Below are 18,918 nucleotides of genomic sequence, written 5' to 3'. Positions count from 1 at the left end.
GCCTGTGTGCTCGCTTAGAAATAGAAGTCCTGGGGGCAACGTCACCCACTAGCTGCACTTAGGTATTCAGGAGCGTCTCATAATTCAGGTGGAGGAGCAGAGCGTGGTATCTGGCGCCCTCTAGAGGTAGTCCAGCTCCAGTGCATGGCTCAGAGCTTCCAGGTCGGCCCGACAGGACACCCTCCAGAACGGCATGTTTTTCTGACAAGACAGAATATAAAAAATGTCAGTGAAATATAGATTTAATGTAAAACATGCAAACCTAAGGCAGACACACTTCAACAGCTTGCAGTTGTGCTGCAGATGTATTACAGATGTAAAATGTGGACTGTGGTTTTGGAGCTGGGCTGTAGTACAGGTTGTTGGCCTATGGTAAATTTGTTGAACTGTCAAAATGCAGGAATTCTGACAATTCTATGCAAACATCAGAAAAAACGTCCCAGAATAAAAAAACGAAACAATACCAGACACAGAAGCTGCAGAAATCAGGTGTCTTTTAGGGTTAATCGATTAGTTGTAGCCCATTTTTTATTGGTCACAGTCAAAAAAAAAAAAAAGGAAAAAAAAGAAAAACAGATTGAGTTATACCTTCTTGGCCACAGTCTCTTCTTCAGCTCCATCTCCTATAACCACATACACTGCTCTCCGACCAAATCTCTGAGACACACGCTCAAAGCAGCTCTCTTTACCTTTGAGAAGAGGAAGAATCAGAGTTTCAAATGTTAAATTAATGCATTAAGAGAAACACTTGAGAACAATTTGAATGGGGATATTAATTATTTTGATTCTTTCTGTCTCTGTTCCTTCATTCTCAGGTTTCCTCACCTGTCTTGGTGGCGCTGTATATGTTCTCTATGGGGAAGGCTGAGCCCAGACCATACAGTAAGACCTTGGACAGGGCAGGGATGAGCTGGGTGGTGGTCACCAACACATTCACACAGTTCGGCCTGAAACAGGAAAGGACAGACACATTTATACAATTGTCCAATCCTGCCCAGTGGCGGAGAGTTACTGTGCACTGTACTCAAATCCAGTTTTAAGGTTTGTTTACTTGTCTTGAATATTTTCATTAAACTTTAATTTAATTACATTCCAGAGGGAAAGCTAGAATGTACGGAACTTTGAAGAAATATAATAAGAGGGAATTTAATGTATGTAATTTAATTTAATTTACTGAAATTAAAATATATTCACAAAATTTAAGTAACTCACTTGATTAAATTACAGAGTTAATAGAGCTGAATTAATTTAATATTATTAAAAATAATGACAGTAAATCTAACAGAATGATTTTACCCAAACATCAAATTTACTTAAACAAGTTATATTAATTGAACAAAATTATCTATATAAATAAATTTAAGTTTCCTCAATCAAACTACTCACAGGTAATTTACTCAAAATAAATTAAATTAAATTCAAGAAAACCTATTAAATAAAAAAACAACAACTCCTTATTAAAATTGAGTTAAATCGCCTTAAACTGCAGGACTGTTTATTAGAATATTAAGAAATGAATGCATACACCCTAACAATTTGACCTTTGCATAAAATCTAAAATGCAATTCATACAGACAAATTTGATCAGATTGCTTAATTACATTACACTGAGTTACATTTTAAGATTTTGTGACCATGAAAGCTGTTGGTTATCAGATGTCAGGTGAAGAATTTGCAAATGAAATATATGTTTAGCTTCTAAAATATGATGAAGCGTTACAGATTATATGACCCAGTTACTGTTATAATTCTAATATATACCAATTATACTATATCATTTTTAAACTACCCTTAGAAGTGGGATTTATTCTGAAAAGCGTTAGGGATTGAGTCAGCTTTTTAATTTTGATAGATAAGTACATTAAGAGAATAATATAGAAAACAATAAACTGTAACTAGTACTTTGCTCTTACTCTTTACCTAAGTAAAATAAGTCAGTATGTAAGTGAGTAAGTAGTACTGCAGGTTTTAAAATCATAAACAACACATGCTTTTGTATCAACTATGATTCATTGAACTCCTAAATGATGAGGATATGGATGGCGAAGGTCATAATAACACATCATACATCATCAACTGTAGAAGCTAATGCAACTGGCTGCCTGATGTACATCAAGCTGTTGCAGCACAAACTGACCTTGAGTTGATGAGAGCCAGGGCTTTGAGCGCTTGAGTCAGCCACAGGTCGGTCAGGACCTCCATCTCTCTCCTCAGCTGTAGCCACTCGTCTCGCTTGGGGCTGCCCAGCAAACCTGAGCATCAGTGAGAGGCACAAACCTAATGGTCAGTAATTAACCAGCGGAGATCTAGACCTTTACAGGCCAAAAGCATAAACGTCTATATCTGATGAGATGTTACAGAGCTGTATTTTGACAGCAGCACTGACTGCAGTCCCTGGATGGACGTTTCTCACACAACACCCTCTTGCCAAAATCTCTGACACATGGTTTCCAGCTGATCTGAGGCAGCCAGATGTAATCAGTAGTGCCTACACTCATACAGTGCAGTGCACAAAGGTTTACCCAGAACAACAGCTTCTGATTCATGATCCCAGCTGACAAACAAACCTGTCTGGTTCCTTTTAGCCTTTTTAAGCAGATCCAGATTCAGTTAATACAACTGGTTCTACCTCAGTAATTAAATATTTTCTTACAAAGGCTTTTTTTTTTTTTTTGGCAAGTGCAGGCGTTCATCTTTGTGTTCCCGTTGCATTTTGTTCCAACTTCCTCAACAGCGGTTTGGTTGCTGATCAAACTGGAGCTTCTACAATATAAATACACCTTTCTGAAGACGGCCAACAGTTTGGAGTTGTACCTCACAGTTATTGGTAAATGTAACCAATTACTTCACTTTTTTTTTTAGCCTTTTTGTTGCACCTATAGGAAATATACCGTATATAGGATCACCTTTGTCTCATAATTGTTATCGTTACTTTTTTTCTTCTTCTTTTTTTATTACTGGTGTATTCTTTTGTCATTTGTTAGTTAAAGATGAGAGGGACAAACAATCCTGTATTAATTAAATTGTATGCTATGCACTTCCTCCTTTATGTTCAGATATTGACTGAATCCAGCAAGGGGAGGGGAGGGGAGGGGAGGGGAACAAGCCAGAGGGGTAAGGGTGGTACATGTATGGGTGGGATAAGAGTGGGACAGTAGCTCACATATTTATTATAATATACATTTTATGTATGTACGATGTACGGTGGTATAATAATAAAAACTTGATAAAAAAAAAACCTATAGGAAATATAAGATATTGGTAACACTTTAGATTAGGGAACACATTCACCATTAACTAGGTGCTTATTAATATGCATATAAGTAGCTTACTAGCTCCTTATTAAGCACTTATTATGCTACTTATATGCATATTAATAAGCACCTACTGTAGTTAATGGTGAATATGATATGTGTTCCCTAATCTAAAGTGTTACCAAGATATTTACTGTATATCGTGTGACATTTAAGTGAAGTAGCAGCTTACCCCCAACATTATTCTTGTATGTGTTATAGATCTCCTTGACCCTTCGGTATCGGAAGGCCAGTTTCCTCATCCAGTCCACCCCTCCATGGACGCCGGAGCCCAGGCACAGAGAGCCGGCGCCCGCTGGGCTCTGGAAGCCGTCCGACCCAAAGTTGTAAGTGCTGCAGGATCACAATACAGACAGTCAATGTCATTTTCCTGGGCAACTCATAAAAGCACTGTGGCCCATATATTTTCTAGATACAGGGGAATTGATTCAAGCTATTCTGGCTATGAACAAGAAGGCAGCGCTGAAACCATTCATCAAATGTAGGTGCGTGGGCCAATGTGACCACAAGAATTTCAGGGACAAGAAAAGCTCTCAAATTGAATGTAGCCGTGAATGAAGTTTTGTCAGTGGGAGAGCATTAAGTACAAATATTTAACAGTGGGAGGATCAATAGAAAGAAATCTTTCAAACTGAAAAATGTAGAGTTCAGTAAAATAAATACCTACATCAGAAAAGTACTTTAGTACAGTCTGGCTCTTTCTCAAATCACTCTTAGAAGTATCCCAGAGTGCTACAACAAGTTTATGCAATAAAACGTCTGGACTGAGGGAGACAGAGGGAATTATAAAGAGATATTTTGATGAGAAGTGAAAGCATTTCATAATCCTGTGACATACTATATGGCTGTAGATGTCAGGGAAATAAAAGACATGCACAGGCTTGCATGCATGAACACACACACACACACACACACACACACACACACAGAAGTACATACTCTTCATCTCATCTCCCTGCCTATTTCCTCCTGCGCACTAAAACCCAGAGGGCAAGTCTGGTTCACAAACCGCAGCTGAACTGTCTCTCGGCAGAGCTTTAAGTACAGTCACACAGTAGAAGCTTTACCTTAGGTCCTGCCCGTTGTCGTCTGATGCCACGTCATCAATATGAACCTGGTCACATTCCTGGGGAATTAAAAGGAGAGCGGATATATCAAGAGATCAGTTTCAGAGTGGAGGCCTGTGCAGGCAGGTCTCCACTCTTTAGGGGAGCCTCTGGGAGTAATAGCAGCTCAAATAAAAAAAAGAGCTAAAATAAAAGACAAGAATGGAGGAAATAAGGTCTCAGGACATGGTAGAGTATAGGACAGTCAATGAGTTTGTGCAAACCTAAATCTACATCGAACATTTTGGTAAAAAACATCTTTTAAGAATGGCCCATTGTCTCTGACATGCACAGCAATGTGCATGTTGTTCCTCTCAATTGGACATGAATACAACCAACCAAACCACAGGGATTAAAACCACATTGCATCTTAAAACATGTGGCCACAGCCAAAACACCTTAAGCAATACGCAGCTAAATCAGGAACTTGAAAACAGTTATTAAAATTGGATATGTTGAACAAAACAAAACCAAGGAGCAGAACTCAATCATCACAGGTCAAAAAAATACAACACACAAGTTTCTCGAAAACATAAAACAACAACAACAAAAAAAAACAATGAAAAAAATCTCAAGATTGCTCTTCTTTCTCTACAAGCCTCTAAATCACACAACTTTCACTATAGCCACGCACACATACGTGCAAAAACAGAGGCCTCGTCTAACTCCCTATTGTCACACAGCGACCCAGAACAGACAGGCTCTCCTATCACCTTTCAGCCGGATGGAGACGCTACCTCATCTTCCCTCCACCTCGACATAGTTCAGCTCCCAAGAGCAACAACTCAGCTCCCACTCAGGTGCAGAGATGCTACGACTGACCAAACAATGCAAACCATCCTTTCACACAGTCCACAAACATACTCGTATTTAAGTAGATATGCTCTGCGACAACAATCAAATCATTTCTTAATGTGGCTGTCTTTTGCACTTACAATTACCTCTGATGCATGACAGCGGCACCAGCACCCGCAACTGCTTGTGCAGCTACTGATACATAAGGGGGACAAGACAATTGTACCTCAAGGATTAACAGCAGTTGTCAGCCAACTATTACCTACAGCTTTAGAGATTTTCTGGGCCTTGACGACAAAAGAGGGGATAAAAACCGGGTTTGCAAATGGCTTTGTTGGCTCCTTTCCCTCGTCTTGACTATTCTTCCTCCCATTTGACTAATTTTCCTCTCAGATACTCAGACACACACCTATAATTACAGCACAAAGTGTGCTTGTTCTCTCTCCCCTGCACTCTCTAATCCTTTTTCTTTGTCAGAACAAGGCAGAGGAATGCAGGATGAAAAACATGTGGACTGTTCAGTCAGTCAATCGCAGGTAGTAAAACCCTTTCATCTCATGTCGAGGTCACCTCAATACCCCAGTGTGGAGGATTCAGAGGCAGCAGGTTTGGGTCGAACTCTGAGAACACTTATGCCAGCAGTTAACAACCCCTCCTTTTAGTATTCTTGCTGTACCGTCACTTCAGGAAGGGAAATTGTTTGGAAAATGCTGTAGTAACAGTTCATACAAGATAGATGTTGTGTGAGGGGATTTCTACAATGCCAGCCACTGTGCTTTATGCCAGGTAAGAAAACAGCACCCAAATGTCAAACTCTTTGCTGGGAAGGTTTTCTAGTCAGCCATATGCCAGTTTACACCAGTGGGTATGCTCTCACTGCTGCTATTTTCCAAATTACTGGAAAAAGTCTTATGATTATTGCAAAAAAATATGAGATGAAGTGTGCTGTGAGGAGTAGGTGAATAAGTAGTGAGATTTTTTGGGTGGCAGGAAGGCATGGTTTCTCAGATACAAGTCTGAGGGATCAGGTAGTCAACAGAGCAAAATGAAACCTAGCAGTTTTCTGAATTTTTTATTTTATTTAACCTTTATTTATCCAGGAAGGATTATCTCTTTTCCAAGGTGGTCAGGAAGAGCAGCATTACAAAACAATCAATCAAAACAAGCGAGAACATACATAGCAAGAGCAAGGTAGCAAAAATTGCTCCAATTTAATTGGATTTCTCCAAATTAATTGACAAAAAAAGAAACTAACCTCCAGGTCATTGAAGAAGAGTCTCGAGTCGGCCAGATTGAAGATCATCTCCTCCATCCACAAACCCAGAGACACGGCCTTTGAGGAGTCCTGATGCACACACAGAAATGCAAACGCAAACAATAAGTACATCAATTTTAGTGTGTCTTTAGCGTGGATGCACTGTTTATGTGTTTAAGTCTTAAGGCATTCTCAGCATATGTTTTCTGTGGAAACAAGTTTCCCCTCAGGCAGCATTAAGACTGTCAACCAGAGTCATGCACAACTTTTTAATGAAAGAAAACGGGTTTGACCTACATTTAAAATGATGTAAGAGGAACCGCTCTCTATCACTTCAGGCGCCTGCACCCTTGATAGTTTGTTAATTTATAATAAAATCATGAGCTCTGACTGAGATTGATGGCCTAAGAGGCTTGGTATTTGGAGAATTATCAGTTAAATTGGACTGTGGAACATCATTATTCTGTGTCTTGTCAGTGCAGCTGCCTGTTTGTCTCCGAACTGTCTTCACCTTGCGTCTGCAAACTCATCAACTGGACTGACACAAACAGGTTTCAAGGAAGAGGCAAGTGTGAATATGTATGTGTCAGTCAAACACTCTGCTGATTCTTATCTGTACCATCTCTGCTGACTTTTTTTTTTGCATTTTGGCTCTCTTTAATCCAACCTAAATTTGCTCTAATACATTTATGCATTTCAATAAACTTAGCACAAACTCATTACATTAAATCAGTTAAATCCCAGCTCCTAAACTACAATATTTTGAGCTACATCTAAGCATCGAGCCCACATCCATGCAAGTGAAGCAGCACTTTCAGCTAAATGCTAAGAGTAGTTTATCTTGCAAGCATGCTAACATTTGCAAACGTGCACTACAGTACAGTATCATCCTTTGCAATATAGTAAGGATGCCATTAGCTTATTAACAGGCATTTGATGATAAATCATAACTGGACAAATGAAAGATTTGAACCAGATTATTATCAGGTCAAGATAGCATTAGAGCTGCAACAATGAGACAATTGATCAACAGGGAACAAGCAGGCATCATATGATCCCTGATACTGTAGATCATTTTACTTCACTTGCTGGTTTTCAGTGTCATGTTACTTTAGAATATACTGTAATCTAGAAAATACACAGTAAATCCACTCATACTAACAAATAATGTGGGATGCAGCCCCATTCATTAGAATTAATCCCTTGGGCACAATGGAACTCTAATGTCAATCCAGCAGATTGACATTTGACATGGTCTTTGAGGTACAGTATATCAATGTGGACCAAAGTGGTAAACAAACATTAGATGTGGGGAAAGATGGATACATACTTAATGTAACAATACATCACACTGCTCTGTCAAATTTCAAGAGTTTGCTAATTAATTTTTGCATAGGGAAATAAATCAAATAGCTAAAACTAAGAGGATTCTCTGAAAAAGTGAAGTGAAGTGGAGTTAGCTGCTCAAAAAGCATAATGTAGATTTAATTTGAAATGTTCTGGTTGGTTATCTGAGGAAAAGGTGTCTCATATTGTGCTCTTTCAACTAAATAAAAACCTCACATCGCCCAGTTTCTCTGCTTTTTTTCTCTTGTATGGAAAAAAACAAACCTGGCAACCGTGTGACACCTGCTTACAGTACCTCAGTGATGTTTCTAATAAGCAAATTTTAAATCACCACCCGGATCAACCCATAACTCTAAATGTGTAACCTGTCAGACTGACAAGCAGCATGGGCGTGCTGTCATCAACTACAAAAGAAGGTGTGTGTGTGTGTGCGTGTGCGTGTGCATGTGCGCGCGTGAACATGGTATTGTTTTGATGGCAGCAGTGGCTTGTCTCTGCCAGCGAGATGGGAGAAGCAGAAGGGTGTCAGCCAAAGGTGAACACTAGATTAGTGCATCTGAAATGACAAGCAGATCTGTCTCCTGGCTTGATGACACAAGCAGGGTAAATTATGAAAATTACAAAATAGCCTTCTCTGGAAAAAGGTGTAAAGATAAAAAAAAAAATTGGGGTAATTAAGGATGAAGGGCGGCAAAAGTTCAACAGGAGGAGTAGGACGTCAAGAAAAGAAAAGAGACAATGACGAGGGGCAGGATTTGGAAAAGGAAGAGATGAATGCAAAGGATGAATAGGGAGAGGTTTAAGGCTTAGGAGAGGTTTGTTCTGCTTGTCTCGTAATTGAAATAATGATCTGTAATCACCTTCCTCCATAGACCAAAGCTGCTTCTGTACAGAGACAAACAAAAGCCTCTGTCTGGTTATCTAAGAATTTAAGAGAAAAGACACCAAAAGCATTCACTTCCTACTCACTCCCTCTATTTACAAGAGACGAGTTAGGAAAGAAAATTCACACAAAATGACAGAGTCGGGTGCAATATGATAGATGAGATAATGGAAGACCTGTAACAGAGTGGGGAGGGGGGGGGGGGGGGGGGGTTCTCTGCTCACCAAACTGCTGAAAACAACTGTCTCTCAACACACGCATTATTCTTTCCTGCACGTTGGGCCCAGACTTGTCTTCATGTGTAGATCCAAACATTTGTTCATCATAAGGGTTTAATATGTTGACCCTAATGGGACGAGCCAGGAGGGACACAGGCCGATACAGCTAATCCGAGATAATTAATGCCAGAATAAAATATATCAATGTTGTCATAGTAGGACAAGTTAGCTGCAAATTTGGGAGGGAGGAGAAAAAAATAAAAACTGTTGCAAGCCCATAACATAAGCTGCCTTGACGCTTTGGACTGTTAATCTGTTTTTCTGCTGTCACTCATGCAACTCTTCTGCTGCATGTCTGAGTTTTGATGTCAGAGTCTGTCCAACTGAGCTTCCCTGGATCCAGCAGCGGGGTGTTTTGGGTGGTGGGAGGAATCAGGAATTTCTGGCACATGAGTCACATTTCAACACATCTACTCTCTTGCTCTCTCTCTCTCTCTCTCTCTCTCTCTCTCTCTCTCTCTCTCTCTCTCTCTCTCTCTCTCTCTCTCTCTGTCCGTGGCTGGAAAGAAAGAAAAAGAAACAACGGCATGCATGGCCTGCCGGGGGCTGAACCGATCAGAAACGGTGCTCTCAAACTCCCATCAGCCTTGTGTCAACCCGCAGGGGGACCGTGAGAATTCAAAACACAGATCCCCGGCCAAAAACAAGAAACACACCACTGTCCACCCCCCACCCCTCCACCCCCTCCTTGTCAGCTGCCGGTCTGTTATGTAAAGGTCCCGCTGGCTGTCAATCACGCTGCAGGATGCTGGGGTAGCTAAACAACCCCGGTGCATTATGAAAAGAAACAAGAGGGCAGAAAGGCAAAACAGCCAGCGTGTGAAAATGCTCAGGGATGAGCCCCGAAGGTCGTGGACTCAGCTTCAGGCAGCAAAACTCTCTGACTGTTAGTCAAATAAGCACTCGGTCGCAGAAAACAAAGGGTCAATTGACTATACGGCACGGTTACAATGGTTTTGTTGTTATGAGGATATTTTGTGCTAAACGGTGCCTACCTGCTTACCGCATAATTAACAGCTGTCAAGGCGTGATGAGCTACAGCATGTTACTTCTAACCGTAAATGACAGAGGGAGGGGTCGGAGCAGCGTACCTTGCCAAATCTGGAGGAGAAGGTTCCCGTGAGGAGCGAATGGAAAATGATGATGGTTTCATCCAGGTCCCAGATAAACACCCGCTGCAGTGAAATAACAGATATGTAATGTTAACCTCGTGAAAGTTTATGTGTGTGTGTCTGAGGGAGAGAGAGAAAGATAAATATTGTAGAGAAATGCTGATAATTTTCAACAGTTTACCTCTATATCAGAGTCCAGAGGTGGAGTGGGGTCACTGGCTCTTTTCCTCCCTCTCAACTTCCCATCTGACCCCCTCCGCGCTGGGACCCCCTCCTCTTTACCTGGTGTGGGGGGGCTGGGCGGTGCATGATACTCGCCTGTAATAACACACCCACATACAACAGAAGATGATCAGTCAGTACAAAACAACTCTGTATTTATTGAATCAACAGAATATTAGCCATGCAGGAGAGTCAATGTTGTTTTAATCGTATCATAATAATAGTAGGCCTAATTAACTTTATTTATATTGAACTGTTCATACAAGACATGGCACACATCAAGCAGTTCACATCAACATTATCAGAATGTGCATAATTTATTTAAGAGGAGACACTACAGGTGAATATGGTAAAAGTTTTAAATAACAGATATCACCATGAAACTTCCCAAGTTTATCACTTACATTAAGACAAATATTTTTTGTATTACAAGTTTTGTCAAATGTTATGTGTAAATGAGGCAATATCTGTTGAAATTTGTGCTAATTTGCATACATTTCCAGAACTGAAATCTGAAAAATGGATTTCTTGTTTTATTTTGTTGACATATTAGAGTCAGAAGTTTTTACAGAGGGGATTTTAGATATCTCTTTCTATCACTTTGTAAATGAGAAAATACTGTCACCAGCCCTAAAAAATCCAATTTGGCCATGTTTTTAGGAATAAAATGTTGTATAAATCAGGCTCTGAATGATATATCTACAATCCCCTCTGTAAAAACCTTCAGAATACAGACAGGAATAAAACTGGAAGGTTTGGTGTCTGTAAGTGCTGCTGAAGTGGAGATTTCGGGTTCAGAGTCTGAGGAAAAACTAATTTTGAGAAAACGGCCTTTAAAGACTTGTACTGTAAAATTCCATAGATTGTTAATGTAATTATGTGGCCAGATTTGTCATAACCAACCAAACAACTTACAGTAGACGACAGAGCTGTTGCTCCTTACCTGTGTGTGACTCTGGGCTGTGATTGGGCAGCATGACGGGGTGCTCTGGGTGCTGATAGGCTAGTGGAGCAGTGATGGCAGCAGGGCTGATGTTGCTGCTGGTGATGTAGGGGCTGTTGTAGTGATGTGAGTTGTAATACGGAGAGTACTGACTCTGAGTGTAATTTGAGTACGCTGAAAACTCCTGTCGACAACACAAGCGATGACAATGCAGTAGCCGGTCAGTAACAACACAATATGTGCATTTTTATCCGAGAAACGGCGGGACTGACTGACTGAAGTGAGACGTTAGATGATTTCTACAGATGTCTTGGCAGAAAGAAATGCTGAGGTTGGATTACTCACTTGTTGGGTATGGTTGAAAGGGGCTGAACTGGAGATTGCATGGGTGCCTTGAAAAATTCCAGATGAAATACCACCACCTGAAAAATGAGGTGAAGACAAAGGTCAAACTGTCAGGTCATAATCAATTACATAAAAAAACATAAACCTAAAAAATAATTACAAGGTACAGATCGGTGGGAAATTATAATCTAATGTGACTCGGCAGCTGATATAACTCATCCGACCGGACTAATAAGCAGTAAACTTTATCTCATTCCTCAGTGACAGCTCAGTGCCACAAGTGCAATTTATGTCTGACACAACAATACAGGTGGGAAAGTCTGCTGCTCTGTCGCTGCCCTGGTTGTCTCGTCTTAGTCTAATCAGGCCAAGGGAGTGATATCTTCCTCCGAGCTAATTTCTCCCCCCACAGTGACGCCGTCTCATCCTGCAGCTTCCTGTCAAGTCTGTCCATACTGTTCTTTTGTCTGATTAATTCTTTCTCCTGTAATCTTATCACTTCCACCCGCGTATGAACTTTTGACACCAGTTGGGCGAAAGAGTTCACTGTGTGTGGCTCCTCATTAAAAACGTATAACTTCCCGACGGCATCTTGTAGTGAGATTAAATCAGAGCTCACCTTGAGGAGACCGTATAGGTGATTTATACCCTCTACTTTAATCAGTCAAAACGATAAAAGGCAGTTTTTCACTCATGTGAAAGACTCTCCACAGCTATGACATCAGCTGTAGGAAATAAGACCTGTATTTAGACACAGCCGTGCATTGAGCTACATGTCAATGTCCTTATAACGACAATGCGTGCATCCTAATGTTTAACAAACATAGCTTTTATCATATTCACCATCTTATTATTATTAGTTTAGTTGAAACGGGACTCCACATATTCATGAACATACAAAAAACAATTATTTGATATGTAAATATGTCAGATTTAGCTAATTAGAGCTAATTTTCATCATCTTATCTTAGTTTAGTGTGTTAGCATGGTTTGCAAGTACAGATGAGGCTGATGGAAATGTCATTAGTTTGTCAGGGATCTGGTCACAAACTAAATGTTTTGTTCAAAATTTTGTAAGGAAATGAAAAGTTGAAGAATCACCAAACTCTGCACCTCGGTGGCTCACATTGTAGCGCGCATTCAGTTGAATCCTGACCAAGCCTGGAATCCAACCTGCAGCCCTTTGTTGCTTGTCATCCCCCCGGCCCCTTGCTCTATACCAACTTTCACTGTCCTTCTACAATAAAGGCACAACAGCCTCCCAAAGAAATCATTTTTAAAGATCACTTCAAAACTTTTAACTGTCAGAATATTAGTCTAATTCATTCAAATGTATTTGTGATGTTAGATTTTCCTCAAAATAGCTCATGTCAACATATATTACCTCTTTGTCTTCAGTCTCTAAATTTATTAGGATTCATCTTCTGGGAACTACACATGAACAGTGGCATCAAAAGTCTGAAACAGAGTGGCCTCACCTTGTTTATACCACACCGCATGAATAAAGTCTACGAGATTATGAAATATCTCAGTGTCTAAGTGAACATTTTGACCTGCGGGCTGCTGGATCAGACGGAGTAAAGTTGGAGGATTATTAAAGTCAGACGTGAGCAACACTGCTAGTTTGGCTCAGGAATACCAGCAGGACCAGTCTGAGCACACACGGTGTAAGATCTAACTTCAGGAAAAACATCCAGACAGGCAACATTAGTTAGACGTCTGACTTTCGCTTACACAGATGATTGTGTGTGCATTGTAATTGGATTATCTGTATTCAAACAGAAAATAGGTCAACTGACATTCGCAAATAACTTCATGGTTTCCAACTGTGCTGTTTATTGAATGGGTGGTTTTTGCAACATACATCAGGAATGAACAGTTAATACAGTATAATGTGGTTTAAGTAATCACACACCATGGTTTTAAAGTTGATTTAGCATTCTTCTCTGAGATGGACTTAACCTGCAGGTTCTGACTGATGTCTGTACAATGTTTCCCCCCTGTGATAATAAAATTTTATGTTCCTCTTTTCTGATACGACTCGAACTCGTCCTGAAACATTTTTTAAGAGTCATTTCCTGCTGTCTACGTCCCATAATTTCATCGGTCCACTACTGCTCTCTCTCGCTCCCCGTTTCTTCCTCTCCCCTCCACAGTGCATGACAAACAGGAGAATAATGACTCAATGGAAGAACCACAGTGAAACCTCCCAACAGTCTTCAAAGCGACTAAAGGAGGTCTCTTGAGTAAACACAAAAAGGCTCCCATAGTCCCCATTTGGTTTCAGTTGTACACACAGCATAGAGTATGCCTTTCACTGGCTTTTTGTGGGGTGTCTGCGTGTGTGCGTGTGTGCCCATTTGAGTGTACTGTACAATGGCTGACATGGAAACATTCTGAAATCCTACAAACATTTGGTTGTTATGGCAGTTTATTCTCTTTTGAAGTTCGCAGTTAATGATTTATGCATACAAATATTCAAACAAATTTATTTTGTTTGGGAACAGTGTCCTTCAAACTGAGAATGCCCTCCATTTAAAAAAAAAAGTTTGTTGGTTCAGCACAGCAGCCTTACACTATAGTGGAGCACAATCATCCAAAACTGTGTTGTTTGTAAGAGGTTTCATCAAAAGTGTGTTTAAATGAATATTTACATTCCTGTATAATGTCTGACATCTGAATATTCCCTTAAAGGTATTCAGAAAATAAAAATTTGAGAATTTGAGCCCACTATTAGTGTAATAACTCATCTATCAGATGATGTAGCCCAAACTTTGTGCAAAATTTTATTTTCGAGTAAATCCGGGATGGAAGTGGGGTAGTTTTTTGTGCATTGGATAATGCAGCAGGCACACGGATTATGTGTCACGTTGCTCACGATTCATCAGCCACTGATATTGGATCCATCATCCATCAATCAAACGTCTGAGACACACACACACCATGTTCGGTCTCGCCCCAAACATTGAATATCCCGTCCGCTCGATAACAACCAATCAAATTTGTTTTCCTTACTCGGAGAAACTCGTACAAGGAGGAGTGACAAACAGGACAAACGGCCATTTCTGAACACCTTTAAAGAGGGAATAATATGGAAAAATGGAAGAATAACGGAACAACTTAAAAGTCTTTGATCAGGCATCATATCTGTGGGTTTTGGACGTTTAATGTCACCAACATGGCTCTGGGACTTTTCTCATCAGTAGATTCATCTAAAATGAAAATAATCTAGAGTTGTAGCCTTGATGACAACCAGTAAAACATAGGCCTAACCTGCAAAATGAAGGTTCAGTAATAGACTGGAATTCTCCACAAACCTAAAATAGTGTTTATTTGTTTTTGGTGTAAAGGTGGAACCCACCAAACCTAGGTAATAAACAAAAAAAAGCCAATTTGTGATAAAACTAGAGAAACGCTCTCCTTGAAGATTACTGTAAGCAGATGCTGTTTGAATGATTGGTCCATTATAATAGAGACACGCTCATATTCCAGGTCTGAAAGCACCAAGAGCATTGCACTGTAAAATCTGGGGTATACACATGATGGAAATACAATGTGTCCACACTTCATATGTTTACTGTTCTGTGGTGTTTTGTCTCTCTCTCCTTTGTCTGACCCACACAGTGGAAAGAGGGTCATCCCCCGTCTGCAACATTAAACCGACTCACCCCTCCGTAAAATGCACCTTAACCTCTCCCCTCTCACACACAAGGTCAATTTCACGCTGCTTTCAAAGCCATAAAGTCGCACTGAGCGAGTCATGCTTTGGGCGCCGGACGACTGAGGAATGTGTGCAACACAGATACACATATACACGTATACGCACACAATCACAAACACACACACATACACACACACGCACACTGAGCCATGCGTGGGTAGATCACTGCACACACTCCCAAGCATACCACGTCTTCATCTGAGCATTTGCTTTTTGGCACACCCTGTACCCATCTTTTGTTTTCTCCATTATTCTGTTTTTTTTTCATCTCTTCCATCCCCGTTATTTCTCTTCCTTTCTATCTGTTTTCTTACTCTCTTTTTTCTCTGTAAAAGACACAAGCGCTTGCATGCTGTGTTGTTGGTCTGAGTGGAGAAAGGGGGCCTGACCCCCAGAAAAGAGGAGGGGTGGGGAGACTTTTGACGCCAGGAGTCCAGACCGCAGCTAATGGAGAACAGGTGTGGCAGAGAGAAGGAGAAGAGAAGAGAAGAGAGTAGAGGAAAGGAGAGAAAGATGATGAGAGGGGCGAAAGGAGAACAGCGAGGGAAAGAAAAAAAAAGAGAGGCTAAGAGAAACGGATAGGAAGATGAGGAGAGGAGAGGTGGGTAGAAAGAAGGGGAGGAAAAGAAAGGAGGAATAAAAGAGTTGAGGATGACAGCATGAGGAAGGATGCTCCTTCCACGTCCAAGTGTGTGTTCTTACACTCAGCACGTACAGTGTTGTGTTCAGACTAACCGTGTGTGTGCGAGTAGCTGTAGAGGCTCTGACTGGGAGGAGTGCTGCTGAAGTTGGAGTATCCCAACAGGCCCGTCTGTCCCGGGGAATGACTCAGGCCGTCCTCTGTTTTTATGTCTACAGACAGAGCAGGAGATTGAACATGCAGTGTCAGAGACATCCATTTGTAAACAGCTGATATTATGTATAATATCCCTTCAAACACAGAAACAATGCATGTTGTCACTCACTGTATGATGGCATGCTGTAGCCCTGTGTGTGAGTGTAAGGTGTGTATGGTCCTGCGGGCTGCAGGGTGGGGCTGTACTGGGTCTGTCCATATGCAGCCATGACACGTTTATTCTGAGGGAAGAAATAATGAGGAAGCTTATGATGACAGATTCCTCTTTGTTTTGTCATGAGTTGAGTACAAATCTATTTCTTTTACAGCCTAAATGAAAACTCAATCCAACAAATGGAACAAAGAAAAATCTACTTTTGTTATGAAACAATGATGAAAATATTGTTAAAGGACAAGAATTTTTAACAGTTCTTAATCGGGAAAACTTGAATGTCTTACAATCTTATCTTACACTGTATAAAGCTAGATCACTCAGAGGGATATTACAATTCAAATGTGATTTTAAAGGATAATTACCAGTTTTTACAGCATAAAATACGATCATTTACTCACCCAGATAACTTTGGTGTCATTACAAGTCGTTCCAACGAAATTAGATCCAGCCGAGAGCCGCGTATATCCGTATAATGTGAGTCTACAGGGCAGCAGAATGCAGCCTCTAAATAACACATCATCTGCCGCAAAACTCGTTCATTTCACCAATATTTTGTTATGACACACTAGTGCTATTCCCCTCTGAGTCCGGGGTTAGCTGTTACTGACCTCTGACCTGGATGATGTCATCTCCGACCGCTGCCCGGCTCATTCTGATAATAATCATTCCACTTCGGCATTTGGGTCATTTTGTTCTGACAAGTCGGAAACACGCAGAAACGAACCATAGCATTAGCGGTAGCTAGCAACACGCTGCGCCCACATGGCACTCAGAGATGACATCATCCAGGTCAGAGGTCAGTAGGTCAATCTACAGACCCCGGATGTTGATAACAGCTAACCCCGGACTCAGAGGGGAATAGCACTAGCCTATCATAACAACATATTGGTGAATGAACGAGTTTCGTGGCAGATAATGTGTTATTTAGAGGCTGCATTCTGCTGCCCTGTAGACTCGCATTATACAGATATACGCGGCTCTTGGCTGGAGCTAATTTCGTCGGAACGACTTGTAATGACACCAAAGTTATCTGGGTGAGTAAATGATCGTATTTTATGCTAGAAATAAGGTCCAGATTGTAAAAAACTGAAATTATCCTTTAGTCAACAGTGTTTTATTAATTTCAGCGACAAATATGATGAGTCACCTGCAGCAGATAAGATGAGTTGGAAGTAGCTGATCAGAAGCCCTGCGAATGAGACAAGAAAAGTAAACACTATGAAAATCAAGGGTGAAATCAATTAGGAAATAAATAACAAGGAGGAAACTTTACAGGTCTTACAAAAATGGTGAAAAAATAAAATAATATAAAAAGACACTGTTGTTCATGCAGAATAAAAAAATAGACTGCACTTTTTAAAGATAAGGCTTTTTTAAGGTTCATTTCAACCTGTTTGTTGACTTCACAGTAAACAAACAGCCACTTTTAATCTATAGCACTTTACTGTTTTCTTTGTTGTATTGTTTTCTCACCTGCCTCTGTAGAGAGAGCTTTGTCCCCTTTATTCCGTCACGCCGCTGTTAGTCTGGTTCCTCTCAGGCCGTCAGCTCTCCTGTGGAAACAATAGCAAGTACACACCTTCAGGACACAGGTATGTTGGTGACTGACACATGGCAACGTGCCTTGGGCCCAGTTGCAGCGGGATGACAAGAAGAGACATTTTCTCCATGCACACAGTTCAAGAGGTGAGTAACTTTAAGGACAGGCTGAGAGGAGGAGAAACACAAAGAGGAAGAACAAGATGAGTGCGGTGTTGATGAGAGGAGTGTGGTCATCAGAGGTGAGGAAACCTGACAGGTAAACTGTTTCCAAAGAAAGAATTACGCTGCTGCTGACTCATTCTGCTGAATCCCATCCATGCATGTATTCAGGTGTATCATAGGTATTAGTACTGCAGAATTTCTTGTGTATGTCAAGTGAAACAATAGAGCTTTGTATGAGACTGTAGAGAATGAGATCTGATAACAGGATGAGACAAGAGAGAATTTGCAACACAATTTCCACTGAATTTTCACTGTGTTTGTGACTGTATGTAAATTCAGATTAAAGCAGAAGTAAGCGATCTGGTCGTTTTGGCTAACTTTTTGTCAGCTGATGGAGTTAGCAGTCCCCGCCCTCGTCATGGATCTATGGTCCTCGTCCCTACGTCACCACATTCACGCGCATCCCTTGGCTGCACACACAGCCCTTCATGCCGTTCTCTCTCCTCATTGGATAAAGCTTGTAGGATACAAGGAAGTATACAAGAAGTTTTCTCCTCGGCTTACAGCAGAGCAGAGTGACTGACAGACCCGTGTTTCAGACCAAACACTCTATATAAGTGATTGCCGTAGGAAGATAGAACTATTTAAGACTTACAGTATATTAACACAAATATTCCGCTTACTTCTGCTTTAATATACGCTGATTCTTTGGGTATTTAGTTCACTAGATTATCCCAAAAACTTCCGATTTGGTTCGTCCATGTATAAATGATCATATCAATCATCAATCATTTAAATTTTGAATTTCCAAAATAAAATCACAGTGATAGAAAATGCAATATCAATATCATGCCCTCCCCATTAACAGAAGTGATTGGAAGGA

The 18,918-nt window shown here is 40.6% G+C and overlaps 1 protein-coding gene across 1 annotated transcript; it reads right to left on the bottom strand.

Annotated features, from left to right (window-relative positions):
• Positions 1-120: 120 nt before the first annotated feature.
• eya2 (EYA transcriptional coactivator and phosphatase 2) lies at positions 121-16,386 on the bottom strand (the record flags this gene model as incomplete). Its single annotated transcript, XM_083972695.1, has 13 exons — positions 121-201; positions 589-689; positions 826-947; positions 2,138-2,252; positions 3,487-3,647; positions 4,382-4,440; positions 6,471-6,560; positions 10,070-10,153; positions 10,272-10,408; positions 11,256-11,439; positions 11,601-11,677; positions 16,057-16,173; positions 16,287-16,386. The coding sequence occupies 13 exons, from the start codon at positions 16,384-16,386 to the stop codon at positions 121-123; spliced, it is 1,428 nt and encodes a 475-aa protein (XP_083828821.1).
• Between the last annotated feature and the right edge of the window lie 2,532 nt (positions 16,387-18,918).

This window comes from Trachurus trachurus (genome assembly GCF_905171665.1).
Source record: "Trachurus trachurus genome assembly, chromosome: 5".
NCBI lineage: Eukaryota > Metazoa > Chordata > Actinopteri > Carangiformes > Carangidae > Trachurus > Trachurus trachurus.
The sequence above is the reverse complement of the archived record's forward strand: the minus strand, read 5'-3'. Positions and strand labels throughout refer to the sequence as shown.